The sequence below is a fragment of the Sphaeramia orbicularis genome, unplaced genomic scaffold (genome assembly GCF_902148855.1).
Source record: "Sphaeramia orbicularis unplaced genomic scaffold, fSphaOr1.1, whole genome shotgun sequence".
NCBI lineage: Eukaryota > Metazoa > Chordata > Actinopteri > Kurtiformes > Apogonidae > Sphaeramia > Sphaeramia orbicularis.
Genome location: NW_021941466.1, coordinates 21,190 through 46,934, shown reverse-complemented (window position 1 = coordinate 46,934; position 25,745 = coordinate 21,190). Strand labels below are relative to the sequence as shown.

General features: G+C 38.1%; 1 protein-coding gene across 1 annotated transcript; it reads right to left on the bottom strand.

Moving 5' to 3' along the window:
* Window positions 1-20,293: 20,293 nt before the first annotated feature.
* LOC115415901 (glutamic acid-rich protein-like) lies at window positions 20,294-21,174 on the bottom strand. The gene is made up of 3 exons (XM_030129573.1): window positions 21,076-21,174; window positions 20,641-20,800; window positions 20,294-20,511 (listed from the first exon to the last, which is right to left on the bottom strand). Exons 1-3 carry the CDS (start codon window positions 21,172-21,174, stop codon window positions 20,294-20,296), a joined length of 477 nt encoding a protein of 158 aa, XP_029985433.1.
* Window positions 21,175-25,745: the final 4,571 nt, after the last annotated feature.

The following is a 25,745-nucleotide window of genomic DNA, read 5'->3' as shown; positions in this document are numbered from 1 at the left end:
CTGAAACAGCCTTATCTGAATATAAAACTGAAACATTCTGAAACAGCCTTATCTGAATATAAAACTGAAACATTCTGAAACAGCCTTATCTGAATATAAAACTGAAACATTCTGAAACAGCCTTATCTGAATATAAAACTGAAACATTCTGAAACAGCCTTATCTGAATATAAAACTGAAACATTCTGAAACAGCCTCATCTGAATATAAAACTGAAACATTCTGAAACAGCCTTATCTGAATATAAAACTGAAACATTCTGAAACAGCCTTATCTGAATATAAAACTGAAAAAGCCTTATCTGAATATAAAACTGAAACATTCTGAAACAGCCTCATCTGAATTTAAAACTGAAACATTCTGAAACAGCCTCATCTGAATTTAAAACTGAAACATTCTGAAACAGCCTTATCTGAATATGAAACTGAAACATTCTGAAACAGCCTCATCTGAATATAAAACTGAAACATTCTGAAACAGCCTCATCTGAATATGAAACTGAAACATTCTGAAACAGCCTCATCTGAATATAAAACTGAAACATTCTGAAACAGCCTTATCTGAATATGAAACTGAAACACTCTGAAACAGCCTCATCTGAATATGAAACTGAAACATTCTGAAACAGCCTCATCTGAATATAAAACTGAAACATTCTGAAACAGCCTCATCTGAATATAAAACTGAAACACTCTGAAACAGCCTCATCTGAATATGAAACTGAAACATTCTGAAACAGCCTCATCTGAATATAAAACTGAAACACTCTGAAACAGCCTTATCTGAATATGAAACTGAAACACTCTGAAACAGCCTTATCTGAATATGAAACTGAAACACTCTGAAACAGCCTCATCTGAATATAAAACTGAAACATTCTGAAACAGCCTCATCTGAATATAAAACTGAAACACTCTGAAACAGCCTTATCTGAATATAAAACTGAAACATTCTGAAACAGCCTCATCTGAATATAAAACTGAAACAGCCTTATCTGAATATAAAACTGAAACATTCTGAAACAGCCTTATCTGAATATGAAACTGAAACATTCTGAAACAGCCTTATCTGAATATGAAACTGAAACATTCTGAAACAGCCTTATCTGAATATGAAACTGAAACATTCTGAAACAGCCTTATCTGAATATAAAACTGAAACATTCTGAAACAGCCTCATCTGAATTTAAAACTGAAACATTCTGAAACAGCCTCATCTGAATTTAAAACTGAAACATTCTGAAACAGCCTTATCTGAATATAAAACTGAAACATTCTGAAACAGCCTCATCTGAATATAAAACTGAAACATTCTGAAACAGCCTCATCTGAATATGAAACTGAAACATTCTGAAACAGCCTCATCTGAATATAAAACTGAAACATTCTGAAACAGCCTTATCTGAATATGAAACTGAAACACTCTGAAACAGCCTCATCTGAATATGAAACTGAAACATTCTGAAACAGCCTCATCTGAATATAAAACTGAAACATTCTGAAACAGCCTCATCTGAATATAAAACTGAAACACTCTGAAACAGCCTCATCTGAATATGAAACTGAAACATTCTGAAACAGCCTCATCTGAATATAAACTGAAACACTCTGAAACAGCCTTATCTGAATATGAAACTGAAACACTCTGAAACAGCCTTATCTGAATATGAAACTGAAACACTCTGAAACAGCCTCATCTGAATATAAAACTGAAACATTCTGAAACAGCCTCATCTGAATATAAAACTGAAACACTCTGAAACAGCCTTATCTGAATATAAAACTGAAACATTCTGAAACAGCCTCATCTGAATATAAAACTGAAACAGCCTTATCTGAATATAAAACTGAAACATTCTGAAACAGCCTTATCTGAATATGAAACTGAAACATTCTGAAACAGCCTTATCTGAATATGAAACTGAAACATTCTGAAACAGCCTTATCTGAATATGAAACTGAAACATTCTGAAACAGCCTTATCTGAATATAAAACTGAAACATTCTGAAACAGCCTTATCTGAATATGAAACTGAAACATTCTGAAACAGCCTTATCTGAATATGAAACTGAAACATTCTGAAACAGCCTTATCTGAATATAAAACTGAAACATTCTGAAACAGCCTCATCTGAATATAAAACTGAAACATTCTGAAACAGCCTTATCTGAATATAAAACTGAAACATTCTGAAACAGCCTCATCTGAATATGAAACTGAAACATTCTGAAACAGCCTTATCTGAATATAAAACTGAAACATTCTGAAACAGCCTTATCTGAATATAAAACTGAAACATTCTGAAACAGCCTTATCTGAATATAAAACTGAAACATTCTGAAACAGCCTCATCTTAATATAAAACTGAAACATTCTGAAACACCCTCATCTGAATATAAAACTGAAACATTCTGAAACAGCCTCATCTTAATATAAAACTGAAACATTCTGAAACAGCCTCATCTTAATATAAAACTGAAACATTCTGAAACAGCCTCATCTTAATATAAAACTGAAACATTCTGAAACAGCCTCATCTGAATATAAAACTGAAACATTCTGAAACAGCCTCATCTGAATATAAAACTGAAACATTCTGAAACAGCCTTATCTGAATATAAAACTGAAACATTCTGAAACAGCCTTATCTGAATATAAAACTGAAACATTCTGAAACATTCATTCATTCATTTTCTGAACCCGCTTTATCCTCACTAGGGTCACGGGGGTCTCTTGGAGCCTATCCCAGCTACATATGGGCGAAGGCGGGGTTCACCCTGGACAAGTCGCCAGTTCATCGCAGGGCTGAACATATAGAGACAAACAATCACTCTCACATTCACACCTATGGGCAATTTAGATGAACCAATTAACCTATTAGTGCATGTGTTTGGAGGGTGGGAGGAAGCTGGAGTACCCGGAGAGAACCCACGCAGACACGGGGAGAACATGCAAACTCCACACAGAAAGGTCCCACCCCCCGTCGACTGGTGTTGGAATCGAACCCAGGACCTTCTTGCTGTGAGGCACCAGTGCTAACCACTGCACCACCGTGTCGCCCCATTCTGAAACAGCCTCATCTGAATATAAAACTGAAACATTCTGAAACAGCCTCATCTGAATATAAAACTGAAACATTCTGAAACAGCCTTATCTGAATATAAAACTGAAACATTCTGAAACAGCCTTATCTGAATATAAAACTGAAACATTCTGAAACAGCCTTATCTGAATATAAAACTGAAACATTCTGAAACAGCCTCATCTGAATATAAAACTGAAACATTCTGAAACAGCCTTATCTGAATATAAAACTGAAACATTCTGAAACAGCCTTATCTGAATATAAAACTGAAAAAGCCTTATCTGAATATAAAACTGAAACATTCTGAAACAGCCTCATCTGAATTTAAAACTGAAACATTCTGAAACAGCCTCATCTGAATTTAAAACTGAAACATTCTGAAACAGCCTTATCTGAATATAAAACTGAAACATTCTGAAACAGCCTTATCTGAATATAAAACTGAAACATTCTGAAACAGCCTTATCTGAATATAAAACTGAAACATTCTGGAACAGCCTCATCTGAATATAAAACTGAAACATTCTGAAACAGCCTTATCTGAATATAAAACTGAAACATTCTGAAACAGCCTTATCTGAATATAAAACTGAAAAAGCCTTATCTGAATATAAAACTGAAACATTCTGAAACAGCCTCATCTGAATTTAAAACTGAAACATTCTGAAACAGCCTTATCTGAATATAAAACTGAAACATTCTGAAACAGCCTCATCTGAATTTAAAACTGAAACATTCTGAAACAGCCTTATCTGAATATAAAACTGAAACATTCTGAAACAGCCTTATCTGAATATAAACTGAAACATTCTGAAACAGCCTCATCTGAATATAAAACTGAAACATTCTGAAACAGCCTTATCTGAATATAAAACTGAAACATTCTGAAACAGCCTTATCTGAATATAAAACTGAAACATTCTGAAACAGCCTCATCTGAATATAAAACTGAAACATTCTGAAACAGCCTTATCTGAATATAAAACTGAAACATTCTGAAACAGCCTTATCTGAATATAAAACTGAAACATTCTGAAACAGCCTCATCTTAATATAAAACTGAAACATTCTGAAACACCCTCATCTGAATATAAAACTGAAACATTCTGAAACAGCCTCATCTTAATATAAAACTGAAACATTCTGAAACAGCCTCATCTTAATATAAAACTGAAACATTCTGAAACAGCCTCATCTGAATATAAAACTGAAACATTCTGAAACAGCCTCATCTGAATATAAAACTGAAACATTCTGAAACAGCCTCATCTGAATATAAAACTGAAACATTCTGAAACAGCCTCATCTTAATATAAAACTGAAACATTCTGAAACAGCCTCATCTTAATATAAAACTGAAACATTCTGAAACAGCCTCATCTGAATATAAAACTGAAACATTCTGAAACAGCCTCATCTGAATATAAAACTGAAACATTCTGAAACAGCCTTATCTGAATATAAAACTGAAACATTCTGAAACAGCCTTATCTGAATATAAAACTGAAACATTCTGAAACAGCCTTATCTGAATATAAAACTGAAACATTCTGAAACAGCCTCATCTGAATATAAAACTGAAACATTCTGAAACAGCCTTATCTGAATATAAAACTGAAACATTCTGAAACAGCCTCATCTGAATATAAAACTGAAACATTCTGAAACAGCCTTATCTGAATATAAAACTGAAACATTCTGAAACAGCCTTATCTGAATATAAAACTGAAACATTCTGAAATAGCCTTATCTGAATATAAAACTGAAACATTCTGAAACAGCCTTATCTGAATATAAAACTGAAACATTCTGAAACAGCCTTATCTGAATATAAAACTGAAACATTCTGAAACAGCCTCATCTGAATATAAAACTGAAACATTCTGAAACAGCCTTATCTGAATATAAAACTGAAACATTCTGAAACAGCCTTATCTGAATATAAAACTGAAACATTCTGAAACAGCCTTATCTGAATATAAAACTGAAACATTCTGAAACAGCCTTATCTGAATATAAAACTGAAACATTCTGAAACAGCCTTATCTGAATATAAAACTGAAAAAGCCTTATCTGAATATAAAACTGAAACATTCTGAAACAGCCTCATCTGAATTTAAAACTGAAACATTCTGAAACAGCCTATCTGAATATAAAACTGAAACATTCTGAAACAGCCTCATCTGAATTTAAAACTGAAACATTCTGAAACAGCCTTATCTGAATATAAAACTGAAACATTCTGAAACAGCCTTATCTGAATATAAAACTGAAACATTCTGAAACAGCCTCATCTGAATATAAAACTGAAACATTCTGAAACAGCCTATCTGAATATAAAACTGAAACATTCTGAAACAGCCTTATCTGAATATAAAACTGAAACATTCTGAAACAGCCTCATCTGAATATAAAACTGAAACATTCTGAAACAGCCTTATCTGAATATAAAACTGAAACATTCTGAAACAGCCTTATCTGAATATGAAACTGAAACATTCTGAAACAGCCTCATCTTAATATAAAACTGAAACATTCTGAAACACCCTCATCTGAATATAAAACTGAAACATTCTGAAACAGCCTCATCTTAATATAAAACTGAAACATTCTGAAACAGCCTCATCTTAATATAAACTGAAACATTCTGAAACAGCCTCATCTTAATATAAAACTGAAACATTCTGAAACAGCCTCATCTGAATATAAAACTGAAACATTCTGAAACAGCCTCATCTGAATATAAAACTGAAACATTCTGAAACAGCCTTATCTGAATATAAAACTGAAACATTCTGAAACAGCCTTATCTGAATATAAAACTGAAACATTCTGAAACATTCATTCATTCATTTTCTGAACCCGCTTTATCCTCACTAGGGTCACGGGGGTCTCTTGGAGCCTATCCCAGCTACATATGGGCGAAGGCGGGGTTCACCCTGGACAAGTCGCCAGTTCATCGCAGGGCTGAACATATAGAGACAAACAATCACTCTCACATTCACACCTATGGGCAATTTAGATGAACCAATTAACCTATTAGTGCATGTGTTTGGAGGGTGGGAGGAAGCTGGAGTACCCGGAGAGAACCCACGCAGACACGGGGAGAACATGCAAACTCCACACAGAAAGGTCCCACCCCCCGTCGACTGGTGTTGGAATCGAACCCAGGACCTTCTTGCTGTGAGGCACCAGTGCTAACCACTGCACCACCGTGTCGCCCCATTCTGAAACAGCCTCATCTGAATATAAAACTGAAACATTCTGAAACAGCCTCATCTGAATATAAAACTGAAACATTCTGAAACAGCCTTATCTGAATATAAAACTGAAACATTCTGAAACAGCCTTATCTGAATATAAAACTGAAACATTCTGAAACAGCCTTATCTGAATATAAAACTGAAACATTCTGAAACAGCCTTATCTGAATATAAAACTGAAACATTCTGAAACAGCCTCATCTGAATATAAAACTGAAACATTCTGAAACAGCCTTATCTGAATATAAAACTGAAACATTCTGAAACAGCCTCATCTGAATATAAAACTGAAACATTCTGAAACAGCCTCATCTGAATATAAAACTGAAACATTCTGAAACAGCCTTATCTGAATATAAAACTGAAACATTCTGAAACAGCCTTATCTGAATATAAAACTGAAACATTCTGAAACAGCCTTATCTGAATATAAAACTGAAACATTCTGAAACAGCCTTATCTGAATATAAAACTGAAACATTCTGAAACAGCCTCATCTGAATATAAAACTGAAACATTCTGAAACAGCCTCATCTGAATATAAAACTGAAACATTCTGAAACAGCCTCATCTGAATATAAAACTGAAACATTCTGAAACAGCCTCATCTGAATATAAAACTGAAACATTCTGAAACGGCGTTATCTGAAGGACTGAGTCACATGACCTTTCATCCATCTGATGAAGACGCACCAGGGACACATGGCACAAATATAAACACCTGTCACTAGGAGAATAAAGTCAGAATGTTTGAGAATAAAGTCATAGTTAAAAAAAGTCAGAATTCAATGGAAATAATGTTGAACTTGTATGAGATTAAAGTCATAATATTTTAAAAATAAATTCACATTAGTGCAATAAAAAGTCCTACTTTATAAATCATAATCCTTAAACCTTGTTGACAGAGTTGGAGTGGACGACGAATGCTAATGTGTAGATGGTGGGCGGGGCTAATAGGCTCTGTATTTGGTGGGTGGGGCTAATAGTGTCAGTATTTGGTGGGCGGGGCTAATAGGCTCTGTATTTGGTGGGTGGGGCTAATAGTGTCAGTATTTGGTGGGCGGGGCTAATAGTGTCAGTATTTGGTGGGCGGGGCTAATAGTGTCAGTATTTGGTGGGCGGGGCTAACAGTGTCAGTATTCGTCCTTTGTGCGTAAACCCCAGATGACAGTAGAACCTCCCAGAATGTTACCAGTGGGAACGCCTGTATTCTGGAAAACAGGACCGTTTTCCACCTGTTTGTAAATTACAATGTTATTCTCATAAAATTGTCTTTATTCTCAAAACATGACGACATTATTCTTGTAAATTTATGGCTTTTTTGAGGGGGATTTTTTTGGGTTGTTTATAGCAGATTTTTGGGTTATTTTTTTTGGGGGGGGGGAACAATTTTTGGGGTTGTTTTGGGGGTTTTTTGGGTTGTTTTATGATGTTTTTTGGTTTGTATCTAGCTGATTTTTGGGTTATTTTTGGGGTATTTCTTGAACAATTTTTTGGGTTGTTTTGGGGGGTTTTTTTTTGGGGGGGGGGGTGTTTTTGGATGCTTTTTGGTTGTTTTGTGTTTTTTGGTTTGTTTTTAATCAATTTTTTAGTTATTTTGGAATGTCTTTTGGGTTGTTTTTCCTCAGATTTTTTGGTTATTTGTGAGTGTTTTTGGACAGTCTTTTGGGTTGTTTTGGGGGATTTTTTGGGTTTTTTTAATCAATTTTTGGGTGGTGTTGGGATGGGGGGGGGTTTGGGTTGTTTTTCGCAGATTTTTTTGGTTATTTGTGGGTGTTTTCTGGACAGTTTTTTGGGTTTTTTTTTTTTTGGGGGGGGGTTGTTTCTGGATGATTTTGGGTTGGTTTTGGGTTTTTTTTTTTGGTTTGTGTTTAATCAATTTTCGGGTTTTGGAATGTTTTCTGGGTTGTTTTTCACAGATTTTTTGTTTATTTTTGGGTGTTTTTTGGGTTATTGGGGGGGGGGGGTTGGGTTGTTTTTGGATGATTTTTGGGTTGTGTTGGGATGTTTTTTTTTTGGGTTGTTTTTCACAGATTTTTGGATTATTTTTGGACAATATTTTGCTTTGTTTTGGGGTATTTTTTTTAGGTTGTTTTTAGATGATTTTGGGTTGGTTTTGGGTTTTTTTTTTGTTTGTGTTTAATCAATTTTTGGGTTGTTTTGGGATTATTTTTTTTTTCCATCAGATTTTGGGTTAATTTTGGGTGTTTTTTGGACAGTTTTTTGGGTTGTTTTGGGGCGATTTCTGGGTTGTTTTTATGTTGGTTTTGGGTTGTTTTTTGCACAATTTTCAGGGTAGTTTTTGGGTGATTTTTGAGTAGAACATTTACAATCAGTCATGGATGCTTTTTTTTTTTTTTTAAGTCAATGCTGAGAGATTCAGTCCAAACCATTAGTGAGTCATTTTGAAATCAAAGATACTAACTGAACCCAAACTAACCAATGCACTGATATCTATCCCATAATATAAAACTCTATTCTGTCATTAGTCATTATTGTTTTGGATCCCAGACCCTGTTAGAAAAGAAACATCTGGATTCAACGTGTCCACAGACTTTTGTCCACTTAGTTAAATCCTTTATTTTAAGGGTTTCTCGTCCATTCCTGGGTTAAAGTTGCGTCTCTGTACTCAGTCTGGAGTTTCTTTGACGACATGACGAACTTTCGGAGACGACTCCAGTTTAATTTGAGCGAACGCTGTTGGAAAACCTGGGGAAAAGACATCAGATCTATTGACGGGTGTGTTTTTCCTCCTCCGTCAGGACAGACATCTCATTATTTACGTCGGATTCCGAGGCGGCGCTAACATGGCCGCCGCTCTGACACTGATGTATGAGGTTCCCGTGGAGGGAAAAGCTTCGCTGCTGATCCTCCCCATCCGAACCCAAAGGCTAATGGGCCAAAATCTAATCGAAAGCCATTAAAAACAGGATGAATACGACCGCGGGGAAAAGCCCACGGCGGGCCGGTGCTGCATAAGCGCTAAGTCAGGGGGGGTTGTCAGGAAAGGATGGGCCGCCGCGAACAAACGCTGCACAATTCACTTCATTTACTAATTGAGGAGATAATGTAAATCATTCTACGTCGGTGGAAGAAACGGCGCTGTAAAAAAAAAAAAATCAATGTGGGAGTCCTGGAGGAGTGAATCAGCATCAGAGCCCTGTTGGGTTCTACAACAGGGGGGTCCAACAGAAGGCCCGTGGACCAAAACTGGGCCGCCAAAGGGTCCGATCCGGTCCGAAGTGGAAACAATGACACTGAAGATATGAACAATGAAATGGTTTAAGTCCAGGTTCCACAATCAGACTAATATGATCTAAAGTAAAATAATAATAATGACTCAGATCTTATTGGTTTAATGGAAAAAATAATTAAGTACACGATGGATGATTTTTGGGTGGTTTTTGGACAATTTATGAGTTGTTTTTGTACAGTTTTTGTACGATTTTTAGGTTGTGTTTGTACAATTTTTGAGTGGTTTTTGGACAATTTTTGGGTTCTTTTTGGGTAATTTTTGGGTGGTTTTTGGACAATTTGTTTTAGTTCTTGGGCATTTTTTGGGTGGTTTTTTGATGATTTTTGAGTTGTTTTTGTACAGTTTTTGAGTTCTTTTTTGGTAATTTTTGGGTTGTTTTTCTACAATTTTTGGGTTCTTTTTGGGTGGTTTTTGGATGATTTTTGTGTTGCTTTTGTACAGTTTTTGGGCGTTTTTTTTTTTTTGGGTTGTTTTTGGACAATTTTTTGGGTTGTTTTTGGATGATTTCTGGGTAACAATTATAGTAGTGTTATATTAAATAATAACACAATGACCTAAAAATAATGAGTAAAATCTTCTTATTGGTTTAATGTAAAAAAAATAAAATAAAATAAAAAAATAACACTAACTGAAAATAATCAAACCTGAACTATAGGTTTGTAAATATTTTCATAATGTAATGTTATTTTATGCACTAAAATAAAGACAAAATGTCAAAGTCATTATTTATAGACATAATGTAATATAACTGTTTTCACATTAAACCAAGAAGTAATTTTGGAGTCATTATTTATGTTAAAATGAAAATATTTACTGGTAATTAACTGGTTTTAGTTCCAGTTCCACATTCAGACCAATATGATCTGAATTAAAATAATAACACAATAACCTATAACTAATGATGACAAATTTATCTCTTGGTTTAATGTGAATACATAATATTATATTGTTCATACATATATATATATATATATATATATATATATATATACACACACACACACACACAAACTATATTATTATTATCATCATGGGATATGTCACGCCATTTAATCGTGTGTCAATTTATGCCAAGGTCTCCTGTTCACACAACCCGAACCCTCAGTTCATGGGATTTGACGCAGCATTAACACACACGAGAAACACTTTTAATGCATAAGATAACATGCCAGTTAACACCAATTAAAAGTGCCATGTATATTTACGCAAGTCATAATATCACATTGTGTTTTATACAGAATAAATTAAAGGAAGGAGTCAGTGTCTAATTTCCCACTGTCCGTAAAGTACACACAGATATCTTTCATTTCTAACAGATTCTATCATCACATTTATCCATTTTACAGACACAGAAAGGTTTTGAAACGTGGGAATTTAATCGCATATTTTACGTGTGTGAACAAAACGTGAACGGTTTAAGCAAAAGCTGGACTTGGTAACGAGGGAAAAGGAAGCGTGAAGCTCATTTTGGGGTTTAAAGACTCAGAAACGTGACAATAATAACCCACACTTCTGCTAAACTGAGGATTAAGGCCAGAACAAAAGCAGCTTTAATGACTTTTTAAACACCTGGACCTGTTTAACAATCTACCAAGAAAACACCATCTTGGATCAATAGAAAATCCCGGTCTGATGTTGTCGTCAAAAGGTTCTCGCTGTGATTGTATTGAAGAATTGGGGGGGGGGGGGGCTGGGGGAGTGTGTGTGTGTGTGTGTGTGTGGGGGGGGGGGGGGGGGGCACTAATGAGAAAGTGGGAGGACGGCTTCTGAGATCATTTAATCATTGTTCCTTCTACATCCACTTATCACGCCGCTGCAAAACCAGCCTTAATGTCTGGGCTGTGGAGGCAGGATATGATTTCAGACACCAGGGAATTAAACGAACGCACGCTCGCTTCAGTCCAAGGCAGAAAAATAATAGGAATCAGCTTCGACTTCAAATATTAGACCTGTTAATAAACGGCTTCTTCTATAAAACTGGGTTTATTTTAGTATCTGTCACTGTTCCATCTGTTTAGACCCAATAATAACAGGTACATGTAGACAGATTTCCCCCCAGGATGGACCTAATGATGACCTGAGAGAAATATGAGCCATCCCATAATTAAAGAATTTGTAATCAAATACTGGGTCCATAAATAGGACCCAAATACGGACATTAAATCTCCCTAGGTGTCAGTGCATTAGCTGTGTAAACCTGTGTAAATGCTCTTCTACAGACTCTAAATACAGACTCTGTGTTCAGTGTGTGGATCCTAGTGGGTTTTCTAATCCACACATGTGGGTTTGGCATCAGTCTGAGTCTCATTCCAGGTTTGGGCTGGAACCCATCGTGTCCACTGGTGTTACATACGGGACCTGAACATTTAAACACTAATAAATCACCAGTGATTTTTCAACAGTGGTCATTTTTGACAAAGACAATCTAATCTAAATTATAGGACAGGAATGTTAACAGAATCTGACACCAGATTTAACCGAAGGGGGATTAAAAGTGAACAGATGTTATGTTTATATGATAATAGTGTTCTAATCTGTTACTGATGCTAAAGTGAAAGCTAAATGCTAAAGTTTGCGCATTACGACGGAGTATTAGGGCCACATAAGAAAATAAAAACACCTGTCACTATGAGAATAAAGTTGTAAAATATTGATAAAACCCGTAATTTTATGGGAATAAAGTCGAACACAAATAGTCATAATTTTACCAAAATGAAGTAATATTATGAGAATCATGTTGTAATTTAAAAACCTGTGTAAATGCTCTTCTATAGACTCTAAATACAGACTCTGTGTTCAGTGTGTGGATCCTAGTGGGTTTTCTAATCCACACATGTGGGTTTGGCATCAGTCTGAGTCTCCTTCCAGGTCTGGGGTAGAACCCATCGTGTCCACTGGTGTTACATGTGGAACCTGAACATTTAAACACATAAATATTACTAGAGATTTTACGACGACGGTCATTTTTGTCAAACACTCTGCCTTGAATAATTAGTTCAATTCCCAAAATGCACCTGTGAGAGAATAAAGAGATATATGTAAAAAAAAAAAAATAGTAGCGCATAATTTCCGTGTCCTTTACAGATTTTTGTGTTAAAAATAATGTAAAATATGCCTTTTTCTTTGCATTTTTTAGAATTTTTATAAAATATCATTTATCACAAGAGACTACAAGTCAACAGAAATAAATAAAAATAAATAAATAAGCAAAAAAAAAAAAAAAAACAGTCATGAGGGGAAAAAAAACAAACAAAAAACCTGATAGATGACAACAGACAAAAATCAGGAGAAAAAAAGACAAGACAAAATACACACATATGTGTGTGTGTGTGCGTGTGTGTGTGTGCGTGTGTATATATATATACACATATACACTCACATATGTTAGAAGACAATAGACAGAAAATGTTCAAAGAGACCAGAAGTAAAAAAAATGAACATACAGTAGACAAAAAACAGATTCAAAAAGATGAAAGACAAAACCAAACAGTAGGAGTACCTTGGGGTCCTAACCCCCCCCCATCAGTTTACATACTAAAACCTGCCCATCCTAAATGGTTCCATGTTCCCCTAGGCCTGTTTGTGACATAAACCCTGTGGTTCCACTGGTTTAATCCAACCCTGAACCACTGAAGGGTCCATGAAGGTCAGACTGTGTCTTCATTATCTGACACAGACCGAAGCCCCGATAAGAGGACGCTGATAATAAACGTCCCCTCATGATTGGAAATAATCTGGACAAGAGCCTCTCCAACCGACGACACAGGGTTCTGTATGGAACAACATGGACACGCTGTGGACGCACATCTGAGGACACAGGGTTTATCTGTGGACACAGACACAGGGTCTCTGATGAGGCTTCAGTGGACTGGACTGGACTGGACCAGGTCCATCTGGACCCTGGTCTGCGATCCAACACAAACACAGACTATTATTGGTCTAACGGTCTTTGTCGTCCTGTTTTCATCTGCTGTAGTTTTTACAAACATTCTGATGCTCCCAGTTTAAAAGTGTTTGTGTCCTCTGACCTCAGTCTGTTCACTCACACTGAACACTTACACAGCCGACTCCAACACAAACACTGCATGTGTTTACAGAGGACAGTTCCACACAGTAACAGGAACAAGAACAGTAACAGTTACAGGAACAGTTATAGTTACAGTTACAGTAACAGTTACAGGAACAGTTATAGTTACAGTTACAGTAACAGATCTGGTCCCAGTATCAGTGTGGACTCAAAATACATCAATAAAATACACCTGGGGTGGATGAACAGAACACAGACCAACCCAGAACAGAACCCACCACAGGCCACCAAAGACCACCACAGGCCACCATGGACCACCACAGACCACCATGGACCACCACAGACCACCACAGGCCACCATGGACCACCACGGACCACCATAACGCACCATGGACCACCACGGACCACCATAACCCACCATGGACCACCACGGACCACCATAACCCACCATGGACCACCACAGACTACCATAACCCACCATGGACCACCACAGGCCACCATAACCCACCATGGACCACCACAGGCCACCATAACCCACCATAGACCACCATGGACCACCACAAACCATCATAACCCCATAACTCCACCTTCCTTCCTTCCTTCCTTCCTTTGTTTCTTCTCATTGTTCTTCATCCTTTACTCTTTCCGTTTCTCTTGTTGTTGTGTTCTTTAATCTGATTTGTGTGTTTTGTTTTTCAGTTCCTCTAGAACAATGAAAAAAAAACATGAAATAATGGATGAAGCAGCAGATAAATGTATCCTAACAGTAACAAATCCAACCATAAGTCATTTAAGGGATGTGAAAGGATTAGAAATGAGACTTTAATCTGTTCTTTAGTGTCAGGTCCTAATGTTGAACACAAATGAACTGAACTGAGCACATCAACTGAAGGATAAGGACCATTAGGACCTTTAGCACCTTTAGGACCATTAGGACACATCTGACTGGTGTTTGGGCCATATATGGACCTTTAGGACCTTTAGGACCATTAGGACACATCTGACTGGTGTTTGGGCCATATATGGACCTTTAGGACCTTTAGGACCATTAGGACACATCTGACTGATGTTTGGGTCGGTTTGTTTCACAGTTATGATCTCACCAAAGGTAGCAACAGTAACTAGGGTGGGCGGGGCTTAATGACGGCCCACTAAAATCCCATGAGCCTCAGTGTTGTCTGCGTTCTGTGTACTCCAGCCGTTTGTCCTGTCATCGGGTCGACTCATCATAAACCAGTGAATCCTGCACATGCTCAGTCACTCCTTATTACTCAGATAAATCCACTGACGGTGTCACTTTCCCATCATGCACCACGTCGTAAAATCACAGCAGCTGCAATAATGGACCAGCAATAAAAGCACAAGAACACATGATTACACGGAACAGACGTCTGGACTGACTCCAATCATCTGATGGTAAACGCCGGAGTCAAAAATGGATCGGAACCAGGTCGAAACCAAGACGAAAACAGGTCAAAACCGAGTCAAAACCAGGTCAAAACCAAGTCAAAACCAGGTCAAAACCAAGTCAAAACCAGATCAAAACCAGGTCGAAATTGGTTGAAACAGAGCTGAAAAGAGGTCAAAACCGAGTCAAAACCAGGTCAAAATTGGGCTAAAACAGAGTTGAAAAGAGGTCGAAACTGAGTCAAAGCCAGGTCGAAACAAGGTCAAAACCAGGTCGAAACCGAGTCAAAACCGGGTCAAAACCAGGTCAAAATTGGCTCGAAACAGAGTTGAAAAGAGGTGGAAACGGAGTCTAAACCAGGTGGAAACTGGGTCAAAAAAAAGGGTCAAAACCGGATGGAAACCGGGTTGAAACTGTGTTGAAACTGGGTCAAAATCGAGTTGAAACTAGGTCAAAACCAAGTTGAAACCAAGTCAAACCAGGTCAAAACAGAGCTGAAAACTGTTTGAAACTGAGTCGAAACTGAGTCTAAACCAGGTCCAAACCAAATCAAAACCAGGTTAAAAACCGAGTTGAAACAAGAGTTACAACCAGGTCAAACCAAGTCAAATCCCGCGTCAAAACAGAGTCAAAACTGGGTCAAAACTGAGTTGAAACCGAGTCACAACCAGGTCAAACCCCGGGTCAAAACAGAGACAAAACTGGGTCACAACTGGACTGAAACTGAGTCGCCAACTCCCCACACAAAGACGACAAATTCATGAACATAAACATTTCTGAACCTTCGGTATCAACATTTAAAAGGACGATTCACCGTAAAATAAAAACTATAATGAACTCACCTCCACTTAATCCCATTCGTCTAATTCTGCTCCTCTACAGCAGCAGCATTAGCTAAAGTTAGCTACAAATGTCGCATCAGAAAACTACAACTACCGACAAAAAGACTACAAATTTATGGAAGTAAACGAGTCTGAATCTGATGATTCAACCCTTTACAGAAGAATTCACTGTAGAATACAATCATTAGCTGCTAATCGACGGCGTTGAATTGTCGGGCGCTCCCTGAATGCACCGTGACATCATCACACTGTTCTTTCAATATTGACTCATCAACTCTGTGGGCGTCTTATTACTGTTGATACTCAACAGCCGTAAACAGTCGATGCTAATTTATTCCCTAAACAGAATCCCACTGAGCGTTTCCAACATTTACAAACAATAAACAAACTAAGGGATGCACTCCAGTCTCCATGGCAACGGGGATTCATCACATCCACCACAACCAGGTTTATTAACAGGATTAGTTTGTGTGTGTTTGGTCATTTTGTTGTTTTCTGTGTTTTATGTCCTGGATAAGCGGCAGATAATGGATGCATGGATGGGTTTGATGTTTGTGTTGTTTCTGTGTTCTGTGATTTTATGTTATTGTTTTTTTCTTCTTTGTGTTTTTTTGTGTGTGTTAGTGATTTCGTGTTTTTTTGTGTTTTATGTTGTGTGTTTTTATGTTGTGTTTTCATAGTTGTGTGTTTATTGTGTTGTGGTGTTTTTATTCTTTGTGTTGTTTTGTGTGTTTGTGATTTTGTGTTTTTATGTTGTTGTGTTTTTGTTTTGTGTTTTTATGTTGTTGTGTTTTCATGGTTTTGTGTTTATTGTGGTGTGTTTGTGTTGTTTTGTGTGTTTGTGATTTTGTGTTATAGTGTTTTTTTATTCTTGTGTTTGTGATTTTGTGTTTTTAAGTTGTGTTTTTGTGTTGTTTTGCATGTGTGATTTTGCGTTGTGTTTTTCTGCTCAGTTCTGTGCGTTTGTGATTTTATGTTTTCATGTTTTTGTGCGTTTTCATGGTTTTGTGTTCATTGAGGTGGTGCTGTGGAGTTGTTTTTGTGTTTATTGTGGTGCTGTTTTTGTGTTTATTGTGGTGTTGTTTTTGTGTTTATTGTGGTGTTGTTTTTGTGTTTATTGTGGTGCTGTTTTTGCGTTGTTGTGTTGTTATTGTGTTGTTTTTCTGCTCAGTTCTGTGTTTGCAGTTTTGTGCATCTTGTGTTTTTATGTTTTCATGGTTTTGTGTTTACTGTCTTGTTATTGTGTTGTCATTGTGTTGTTTTTAGTGCTCAGTTGTGTGCATTTGTGATTTTGTGTAGTTGGTGTTTTCATGGTTTTGTGTTTACTGTGTTGTTGTGTTGTTTTTGTGCTCGGTTGTGTGTTTGTGTCGGCGGAGTCCAGGCTGCTTCACTTCATCTCCATTTTCTTCAAATGAACCAAACACACGGTTTCATCACGTACAACATCCAACCACGACAACACAGTGACCACACACACACACACACACACACACACACACACACACACTCATTTTCAGCAGAAACTGTAAACTATACGACAACATGAACACAACCCCACAGCGGTGGCTCAGAGGCTGTGTGTGTTCTCCGTTCTCTGCAGTTCTGATGTTCCAGGAACAGGAGCTTTGGTTCAGGTTCATTTGCATCAGTTTGTTTGAAATTAAAGGGTTTCATCTGTTGAACGACCACACGACTGTCACTGAGGTCAAAGGTCAAAGGTCAACGATATCTGATATTATCTGGGTTGGACAGGACGAGGACAAACTAAACTACTTCTGTTCATTGTTTCATTTCATCTGTTTCTGCTGTTGATGGACTCGACAAAAGGTTAAAAAAAAAGGTTCTAGTGGTGGTTCTCAGACCTTCTTTTGGTGGTTCTATGTTTTCCTGTCGGTTCTCGAACGTTCTTTCGGTAGATTTGTGTTTCCTGTTGGTTCTCGGATGTTCTTTCGGTGGTTCTGTGTTTCCTGTTTGTTCTTGGACGTTCTTTCAGTAGATCTGTGTTTCCTGTTGGTTCTCGGACGTTCTTTCGGTGGTTCTGTGTTTCTTGACGGTTCCTTCGGTTCTTCTGTGTTTCCTGTCGGTTTGTTCGGTTCTTCTGTGTTTCCCGTCGGTTCTTCTCTGTTTCCTGTCACTTCTTTCAGTTCTTCTGTGTTTCCTGTCAGTTCTTTCGGTTCTTCTGTGTTTCCTGTCAGTTCCTTCGGTTCTTCTGTGTTTCCTGTCGGTTCGCTTGGTTCTTCTGTGTTTCCTGTTGGTTCTTCTGTGTTTCCTGTCGGTTCCTTCAGTTCTTCTGTGTTTCCTGTCAGTTCTTTCGGTTCTTCTGTGTTTCCTGTCAGTTCTTTCGGTTCTTCTGTGTTTCCTGTCGGTTCTTCTCTGTTTCCTGTCAGTTCTTCTGTGTTTCCTGTCGGTTCTTTCGGTTCTTCTGTGTTTCCTGTCAGTTCTTCTGTCTTTCCTGTCGGTTCTTTCGGTTCTTCTGTGTTTCCTGTCAGTTCTTCTGTGTTTCCTGTTGGTTCTTTCAGTTCTTCTGTGTTTCCTGTCAGTTCTTCTGTGTTTCCTGTTGGTTCTTTCGGTTCTTCTGTGTTTCCTGTCGGTGCTTTCGGTTCTTCTGTGTTTCCTGTCAGTTCTTCTGTGTTTCCTGTTGGTTCTTTCGGTTCTTCTGTGTTTCCTGGCGGTTCTTTCGGTTCTTCTGTGTTTCCTGTCAGTTCTTCTGTGTTTCCTGTTGGTTCTTTCGGTTCTTCTGTGTTTCCTGGCGGTTCTTTCGGTTCTTCTGTGTTTCCTGTCAGTTCTTCTGTGTTTCCTGTCGGTTCTTTCGGTTCTTCTGTGTTTCCTGTCAGTTCTTCTGTGTTTCCTGTTGGTTCTTTCGGTTCTTCTGTGTTTCCTGTCGGTGCTTTCGGTTTCTTCTGTGTTTCCTGTCAGTTCTTCTGTGTTTCCTGTTGGTTCTTTCGGTTCTTCTGTGTTTCCTGTTGGTTCTTTCGGTTCTTCTGTGTTTCCTGTCAGTTCTTCTGTGTTTCCTGTCGGTTCTTTCGGTTCTTCTGTGTTTCCTGTCAGTTCTTCTGTGTTTCCTGTTGGTTCTTTCGGTTCTTCTGTGTTTCCTGTCAGTTCTTCTGTGTTTCCTGTCGGTGCTTTCGGTTCTTCTGTGTTTCCTGTCAGTTCTTCTGTGTTTCCTGTTGGTTCTTTCGGTTCTTCTGTGTTTCCTGGCGGTTCTTTTGGCGGTTCTTTCTTTCCTGTTGGTTCTTTTTCCCTCCCAGGCCGTTGCTTACGTTCTCCTCCTGCAGCCTGACGCCTCTTAAACTGGATTTTCCTCTAATCCCCTTCCACTTACCGCTGCCCACCCTCAGGCTGTTTGGTTTTCGCTCTAATTTGCAGCGTTGTGCCGTCGCGGCACGCCGCTCGGCCTCTCGCTGTTTTCCTGGATCTTCGTCCTTGTCTGTTTTATGTCTCCGTTATTGAACCCATAGCATGACGCTGCGGCGGCTGAAGGCCTTGGATTGGCTGGATGAGGCTTCCACAGATCCACCGTCGACATGTAAATAAATCTGTTCCTTCACTGACACCACAATTCATTAGCTGCTGCGGCGGCGGCGTTCTGCCCGTTCACGCCGAGCGCCTCCACACAGGAGGCGAATGTTTGTGTGTCTTTGGCGAAAAGGGAGGGGGTGGTGTTGGGAAAACGTGTCGGCTTTCTCCTCGGAGGTTTGGGTGTGATCGGAGGAGGAGGGAAACGCTTCCAGAGGACGAGGCGGCGTGACAACGGGGTTAACGGTGAAGAACTGCTCTTACCTCCACGGCGCTGACGGCGGCGGCTCACTGTTAATTTAATTAAAGCAGTTTTTCTTCACCTGAGGTTATTGTTTTGAGGAGAAACACAGAGATGGAATATATTTATGATTTTATCAGGATCTAATCGCCTGAAACAAAAAGCATGAAAAGACTAATAAACCAAATGAACAAAAATGAAGAAAATAATGAAGAAAATGAAAACAAATGCATAAAATAAGAAGAAAATGAGTAAAAGTGATTAAAATAATGAACAAAAATGAATAAAGAATAAAATATAAACAAATGCATAAAATAAGAAGAAAATGAGCAACAATGAAGAGAATTAAACAAAAATGAACAAAAATGAATCAAATTTTTAAAAAATGAATACAATTATGTAGAAAACAAAAAATAATAAAATGAAGAGAATAATGAAAAAATGCACAAAAATATGTGTATAACTGTGAATGTGTACATGTGTATGTGTATAAATGTGTGTATGTATATACATGTGTTATTCTTTTCATCTTTAGTCTTCATTGTCCTCTTTATCTTCATCATCCTTTTCGTTTTCATCGTCCTGTTTGTCTTCATTGTCCTCTGTTTTTGTCGTCCTCTTCATCGTCTTCATCCTCCTCTTTGTCTTCTTTGTCTTAACCCTTCTCATTGTCCTCTTCCTCCCGTTCCTCCTCCTCATCTTCATCGTCCTCCTCGTCTGCGTCGTCCTTTTCGTCTTCATCATCATCTTCGTCTTCCTCCTCATCTTCGTCATCCTCTTCGTCTTCATCATCCTTCTCGTCATCTTCATCGTCCTCCTCCTCTCCATTGTCCTCTTCATCTTTGTCATCCTCATCTTGATCTTCGTCGTCCTCTTCATCTTCATCGTCCTCCTCTTCATCCTCCTCCACTTCATTCTCCTCCTCTTTGTCCTCCTTGTCTTTATCTTCTTCTTCATCGTCCTCTTTGTCTTTGTCCTCCTCGTCTTCGTCATCCTCTTTACCTTCATCGTCCTCTTCTTCATCCTCCTCCTCATCCTTTTCATCTTTATCCTCCTCCTCTTCGTTCTCCTCCACTTTGTCGTCCTCCTCTTCGTCCTCCTCCTCCTCTTCGTTCTCCTCCACTTCATCCTCCTCCACTTTGTTCTCCTCCTCCTCTTCATCCTCCTCCTCTTCGTCCTCTTCATCCTCCTCTTCGTTCTCCTCCTCTTCGTCCTCCTCCTCCTCTTCGTCCTACTCTTTGTCCTCCTCCTCCTCTTCATCCTCCTCCTCGTCCTCCTCTTCGTCGTCCTCCTCTTCGTCCTCCTCCTCTTCCTCTTTGTCCTCCTCCTCTTCCTCAGTACTGACTCTTAAATGCTTCAGCCACTCTTGATGCTCTGACAAACGAGGCTTTTCCCTCCAATTAGCTCCCTAATTGGTTCTAATTTGGATCATGTGACCCAGGGAACGCTTTCATCTAAACGTCCCTCTGCGCCGTTCCCGCCGTTCCCATCGTCCCGGACTCGACTGTGAACGCGGCGTGGCTGTAATTGATTCATGAGGCCGAGGCAGCGCTGTTGTTCCTTCTTTATCTTCTTCTGCTGCTTCTGTTCTTTCTCTTCGGCTCGGTGATTTATTCGCCGCCGGGTCGAAGGCGTCGGCGCCGTCAGAGTCGTATACGCGTCCAATCAGTCACGGCGAGGTCCAAGGCTCTTCGCCTCCTCGTCTGCCAAGCGTCCTCTTAAGTTAAGGAAAGGCCTGGTGTGGGTGTGTTTGTGTGTGTGTGCGAACGGGAGATAAACTCTGATTACAATACGACCACGGCGCCATGAGGATACGGACGTTTGGATTGGGTGGAAACGCCGCCGTGGACACAGCGTCGAAACATCAACCGGTTTTATTATCCAAGACGTTTTACTCTGAGTCCCTTCACTGTTCATCTGGTGCAGCAATTTTTTATTTTCTTTGCAAAACTGTGTGTGTTATAAATGTGTAAAACCAGCAAATAACTGCAGCAAAACAGAAAGAAACGGAATAAACAGACAAAAAAAACAACACAATGAAGAAGATAAACAACACGATGAAGAAAATCAACAACACAATGAAGAACATAAACAACACAATGAAGAAAATAAACAAAATAAACAACACAATGAAGAAAATAAACAACACAATGAAGAAAATAAACAACACAATGAAGAAAATAATCAACAAAATGAACAAAATAATCAACAAAATGAACAAAATAAACATGAAGAAAATAAACACAATGAACAAAACACAATGAGAAAAACAATAAACAAACTGAAGAAAATAATCAACAAATTGAATAAAATAAACTGAAGAAAATAATCAACAGATTGAAAAAAATAAACAAAATGAAGAAAATAAACACAATGAACAAAATAATCAACAAAATGAAGAAAATAATCAGCACAACGAAGAAAATAATCAACAAAATAAAGAAAATGAACACAATGAACATAATCAACACAATGAAAAAAATAAACACAATGAACAAAATAATCAACAAACTGAAGAAAATAAACACAAAGAGAAAAATATGCAACAAATTGTACAAAATAATCAACAAAATTAAGAGAATAATGAACAAAATGAACCAAAATCAACAAAATCAACAAAACGAAGACAATAATCAAAAAAATAAACAAAATTAACAAAAATGGACAAAATAATGAACAAAATAAACAAAATAATCCACAAATTGAACAAAAATGGACATAATCAACAAAATGAAAATAATCAACAAAATTAACAAAACTTAAAGTAATCAAAAAAGAATAAAATAATCAACAAATTTAACAAAAATGGACAATATAATCACTAAATCAACCATGAGTGCGTTGTGTTCAAGTGTTTTTGTTGTCATGGTGAAATTCAAAATGGCCGCCTTCAGCACCATACACTCGTCCAATCAGCTCCTTCATTTACCAAACGTCCTCTTAAGGAAAGGCCTTGTTTTCCTCGGGCGGAGCTTGTTCAAACTGACGTGTTTATCTCCATGCCAGCCTCCCTCACGCAGCCCCAGTGTATGCTGGGATGCCAGCCTCCCTCATGCAGCCCCAGTGTATGCTGGGATGCCAGCCTCCCTCACGCAGCCCCAGTGCATGCTGGGATGCCAGCCTCCCTCACGCAGCCCCAGTGCATGCTGGGATGCCAGCCTCCCTCACGCAGCCCCAGTGCATGCTGGGATGCAGATGAAACCCTGGATCTTGTGCCATTTATGTTTTAATTAGGCTTCATGTGTGGATGTAGCTCGCCTCCCCTGACAGCAGCTCAAAAGGAATGAGCAATGAAAGCGGTGGCGAGGGCTTTTATAATTGACAAGCGCTCTAATTCGCCGTGTCTCCACGTATGCGCGCGCCGCCATCGCCGCCGCCACATACGGTGAATATGCACAAACGAAGGGGCCGAGACGGAGCGCTGGTGGAATTCAGTTCTAATGAGTGTGGCCCTGTCAGCGCAGGCCTCCAGCCGCTCGCTCTGTTCGCTTTTCTGCTGCTGCCCTGAAATAATGACACGCATACGCACGGAAAACCGCCGCCATCCCATAATATGAGCTGTGTGTGGAGGTGTTTCCAAGGGAACCAGGACACAAATACAAAATAGGACTAATTTACACTGGCAGAGGTGATGGAGTTCCATTGTGTCGTCTGGGTCGGATAATGGGGGGGGGGGGGGGGGCAGATATGAGGGAGGGGGGGGGGGGGGGGGGGGGGGGAGAGGAGGAGAAGCGCCTTGATGTGCAGAGCTTATTAGGGCAGGGCTGTTGAATTGGACCTGATCACTGGGGATTCAGTGGCAAAGCCAATATATCACACACACACACACACACACACACTGGAAGATGACTGAACACACACACACACACACTGGAAGACGACTGAACACACATACACACACACACACACACACACACACACACACACTGGAAGATGACTGAACACACACACACACACACACACACACATACACACACACTGGAAGACGACTGAACACACACACACACACACACACACACACACACTGGAAGACGACTGAACACACACACACACACACACACACACACTGGAAGACGACTGAACACACACACACACACACACTGGAAGACGACTGAACACACACACACACACACACACACACACTGGAAGATGACTGAACACACACACACACACACACACACACACACTGGAAGATGACTGAACACACACACACACACTGGAAGACGACTGAACACACACACACACACACACCGGAAGACGACTGAACACACACACACACACACTGGAAGACGACTGAACACACACACACACACACACACACACACACACACACACACTGGAAGACGACTGAACACACACACACACACACACACACACACACACACTGGAAGACGACTGAACACACACACACACACACACACACACCGGAAGACGACTGAACACACACACACTGGAGAATGACTGAACACACACACACACAAAATACACACACATACACAAAATACACACAACACACACATATACAAAATACACACATACATACACACAAGATACACACACACAAATACATTCACATAATATACACAAAATACACACACAGATACATACACATACTATAATGTACTATACACTAATGTGGATCCTATACGTGTATATACTATATACTATAATATACTAATGTGGATCCTATACGTGTATATACTATATACTATAATATACTATATGGATCCTATACGTGTATATACTATATACTATAATATACTAATGTGGATCCTATACGTGTACATACTATATACTATAATATACTAATGTGGATCCTATACGTGTATATACTATATACTATAATATACTATATGGATCCTATACGTGTATATACTATATACTATAATATACTATATGGATCCTATACGTGTATATACTATATACTATAATATACTAATGTGGATCCCATACGTGTATATACTATATACTATAATATACTAATGTGGATCTTATACGTGTATATACTATATACTATAATATACTAATGTGGATCCTATACGTGTATATACTATATACTATAATATACTATATGGATCCTATACGTGTATATACTATATACTATAATATACTAATGTGGATCCCATACGTGTATATACTATATACTATAATATACTAATGTGGATCTTATACGTGTATATACTATATACTATAATATACTATATGGATCCTATACGTGTATATACTATATACTATAATATACTAATGTGGATCCTATACGTGCATATAATATATACTATAATATACTATATGGATCCTATACGTGTATATACTATAATATACTAATGTGGATCCTATACGTGTATATACTATATACTATAATATACTAATGTGGATCTTATACGTGTATATACTATATACTATAATATACTAATGTGGATCCTATACGTGTATATACTATATACTATAATATACTAATGTGGATCTTATACGTGTATATACTATATACTATAATATACTATATGGATCCTATACGTGTATATACTATATACTATAATATACTAATGTGGATCCTATACGTGCATATAATATATACTATAATATACTATATGGATCCTATACGTGTATATACTATAATATACTAATGTGGATCCTATACGTGTATATACTATATACTATAATATACTAATGTGGATCTTATACGTGTATATACTATATACTATAATATACTATATGGATCCTATACGTGTATATACTATATACTATAATATACTAATGTGGATCCTATACGTGCATATAATATATACTATAATATACTAATGTGGATCTTATACGTGTATATACTATATACTATAATATACTAATGTGGATCCTATACGTGTATATACTATATACTATAATATACTATATGGATCCTATACATGTCCATACTACATACTATATCAGGGATTAAAGCAAAAAATTTTCATCTGACTGAAAATTTTCTTCTGGTCAAAATCATTGCCCACTATTAAAAATGATGCAATACAATACTACTATAGCGTACAAGTTTATCTAGTCAAATTTGGCAATACTGTAAAACACACTGAATGGGAGAGTGTACAGGTGTAGAAGATTAGTAACATGGA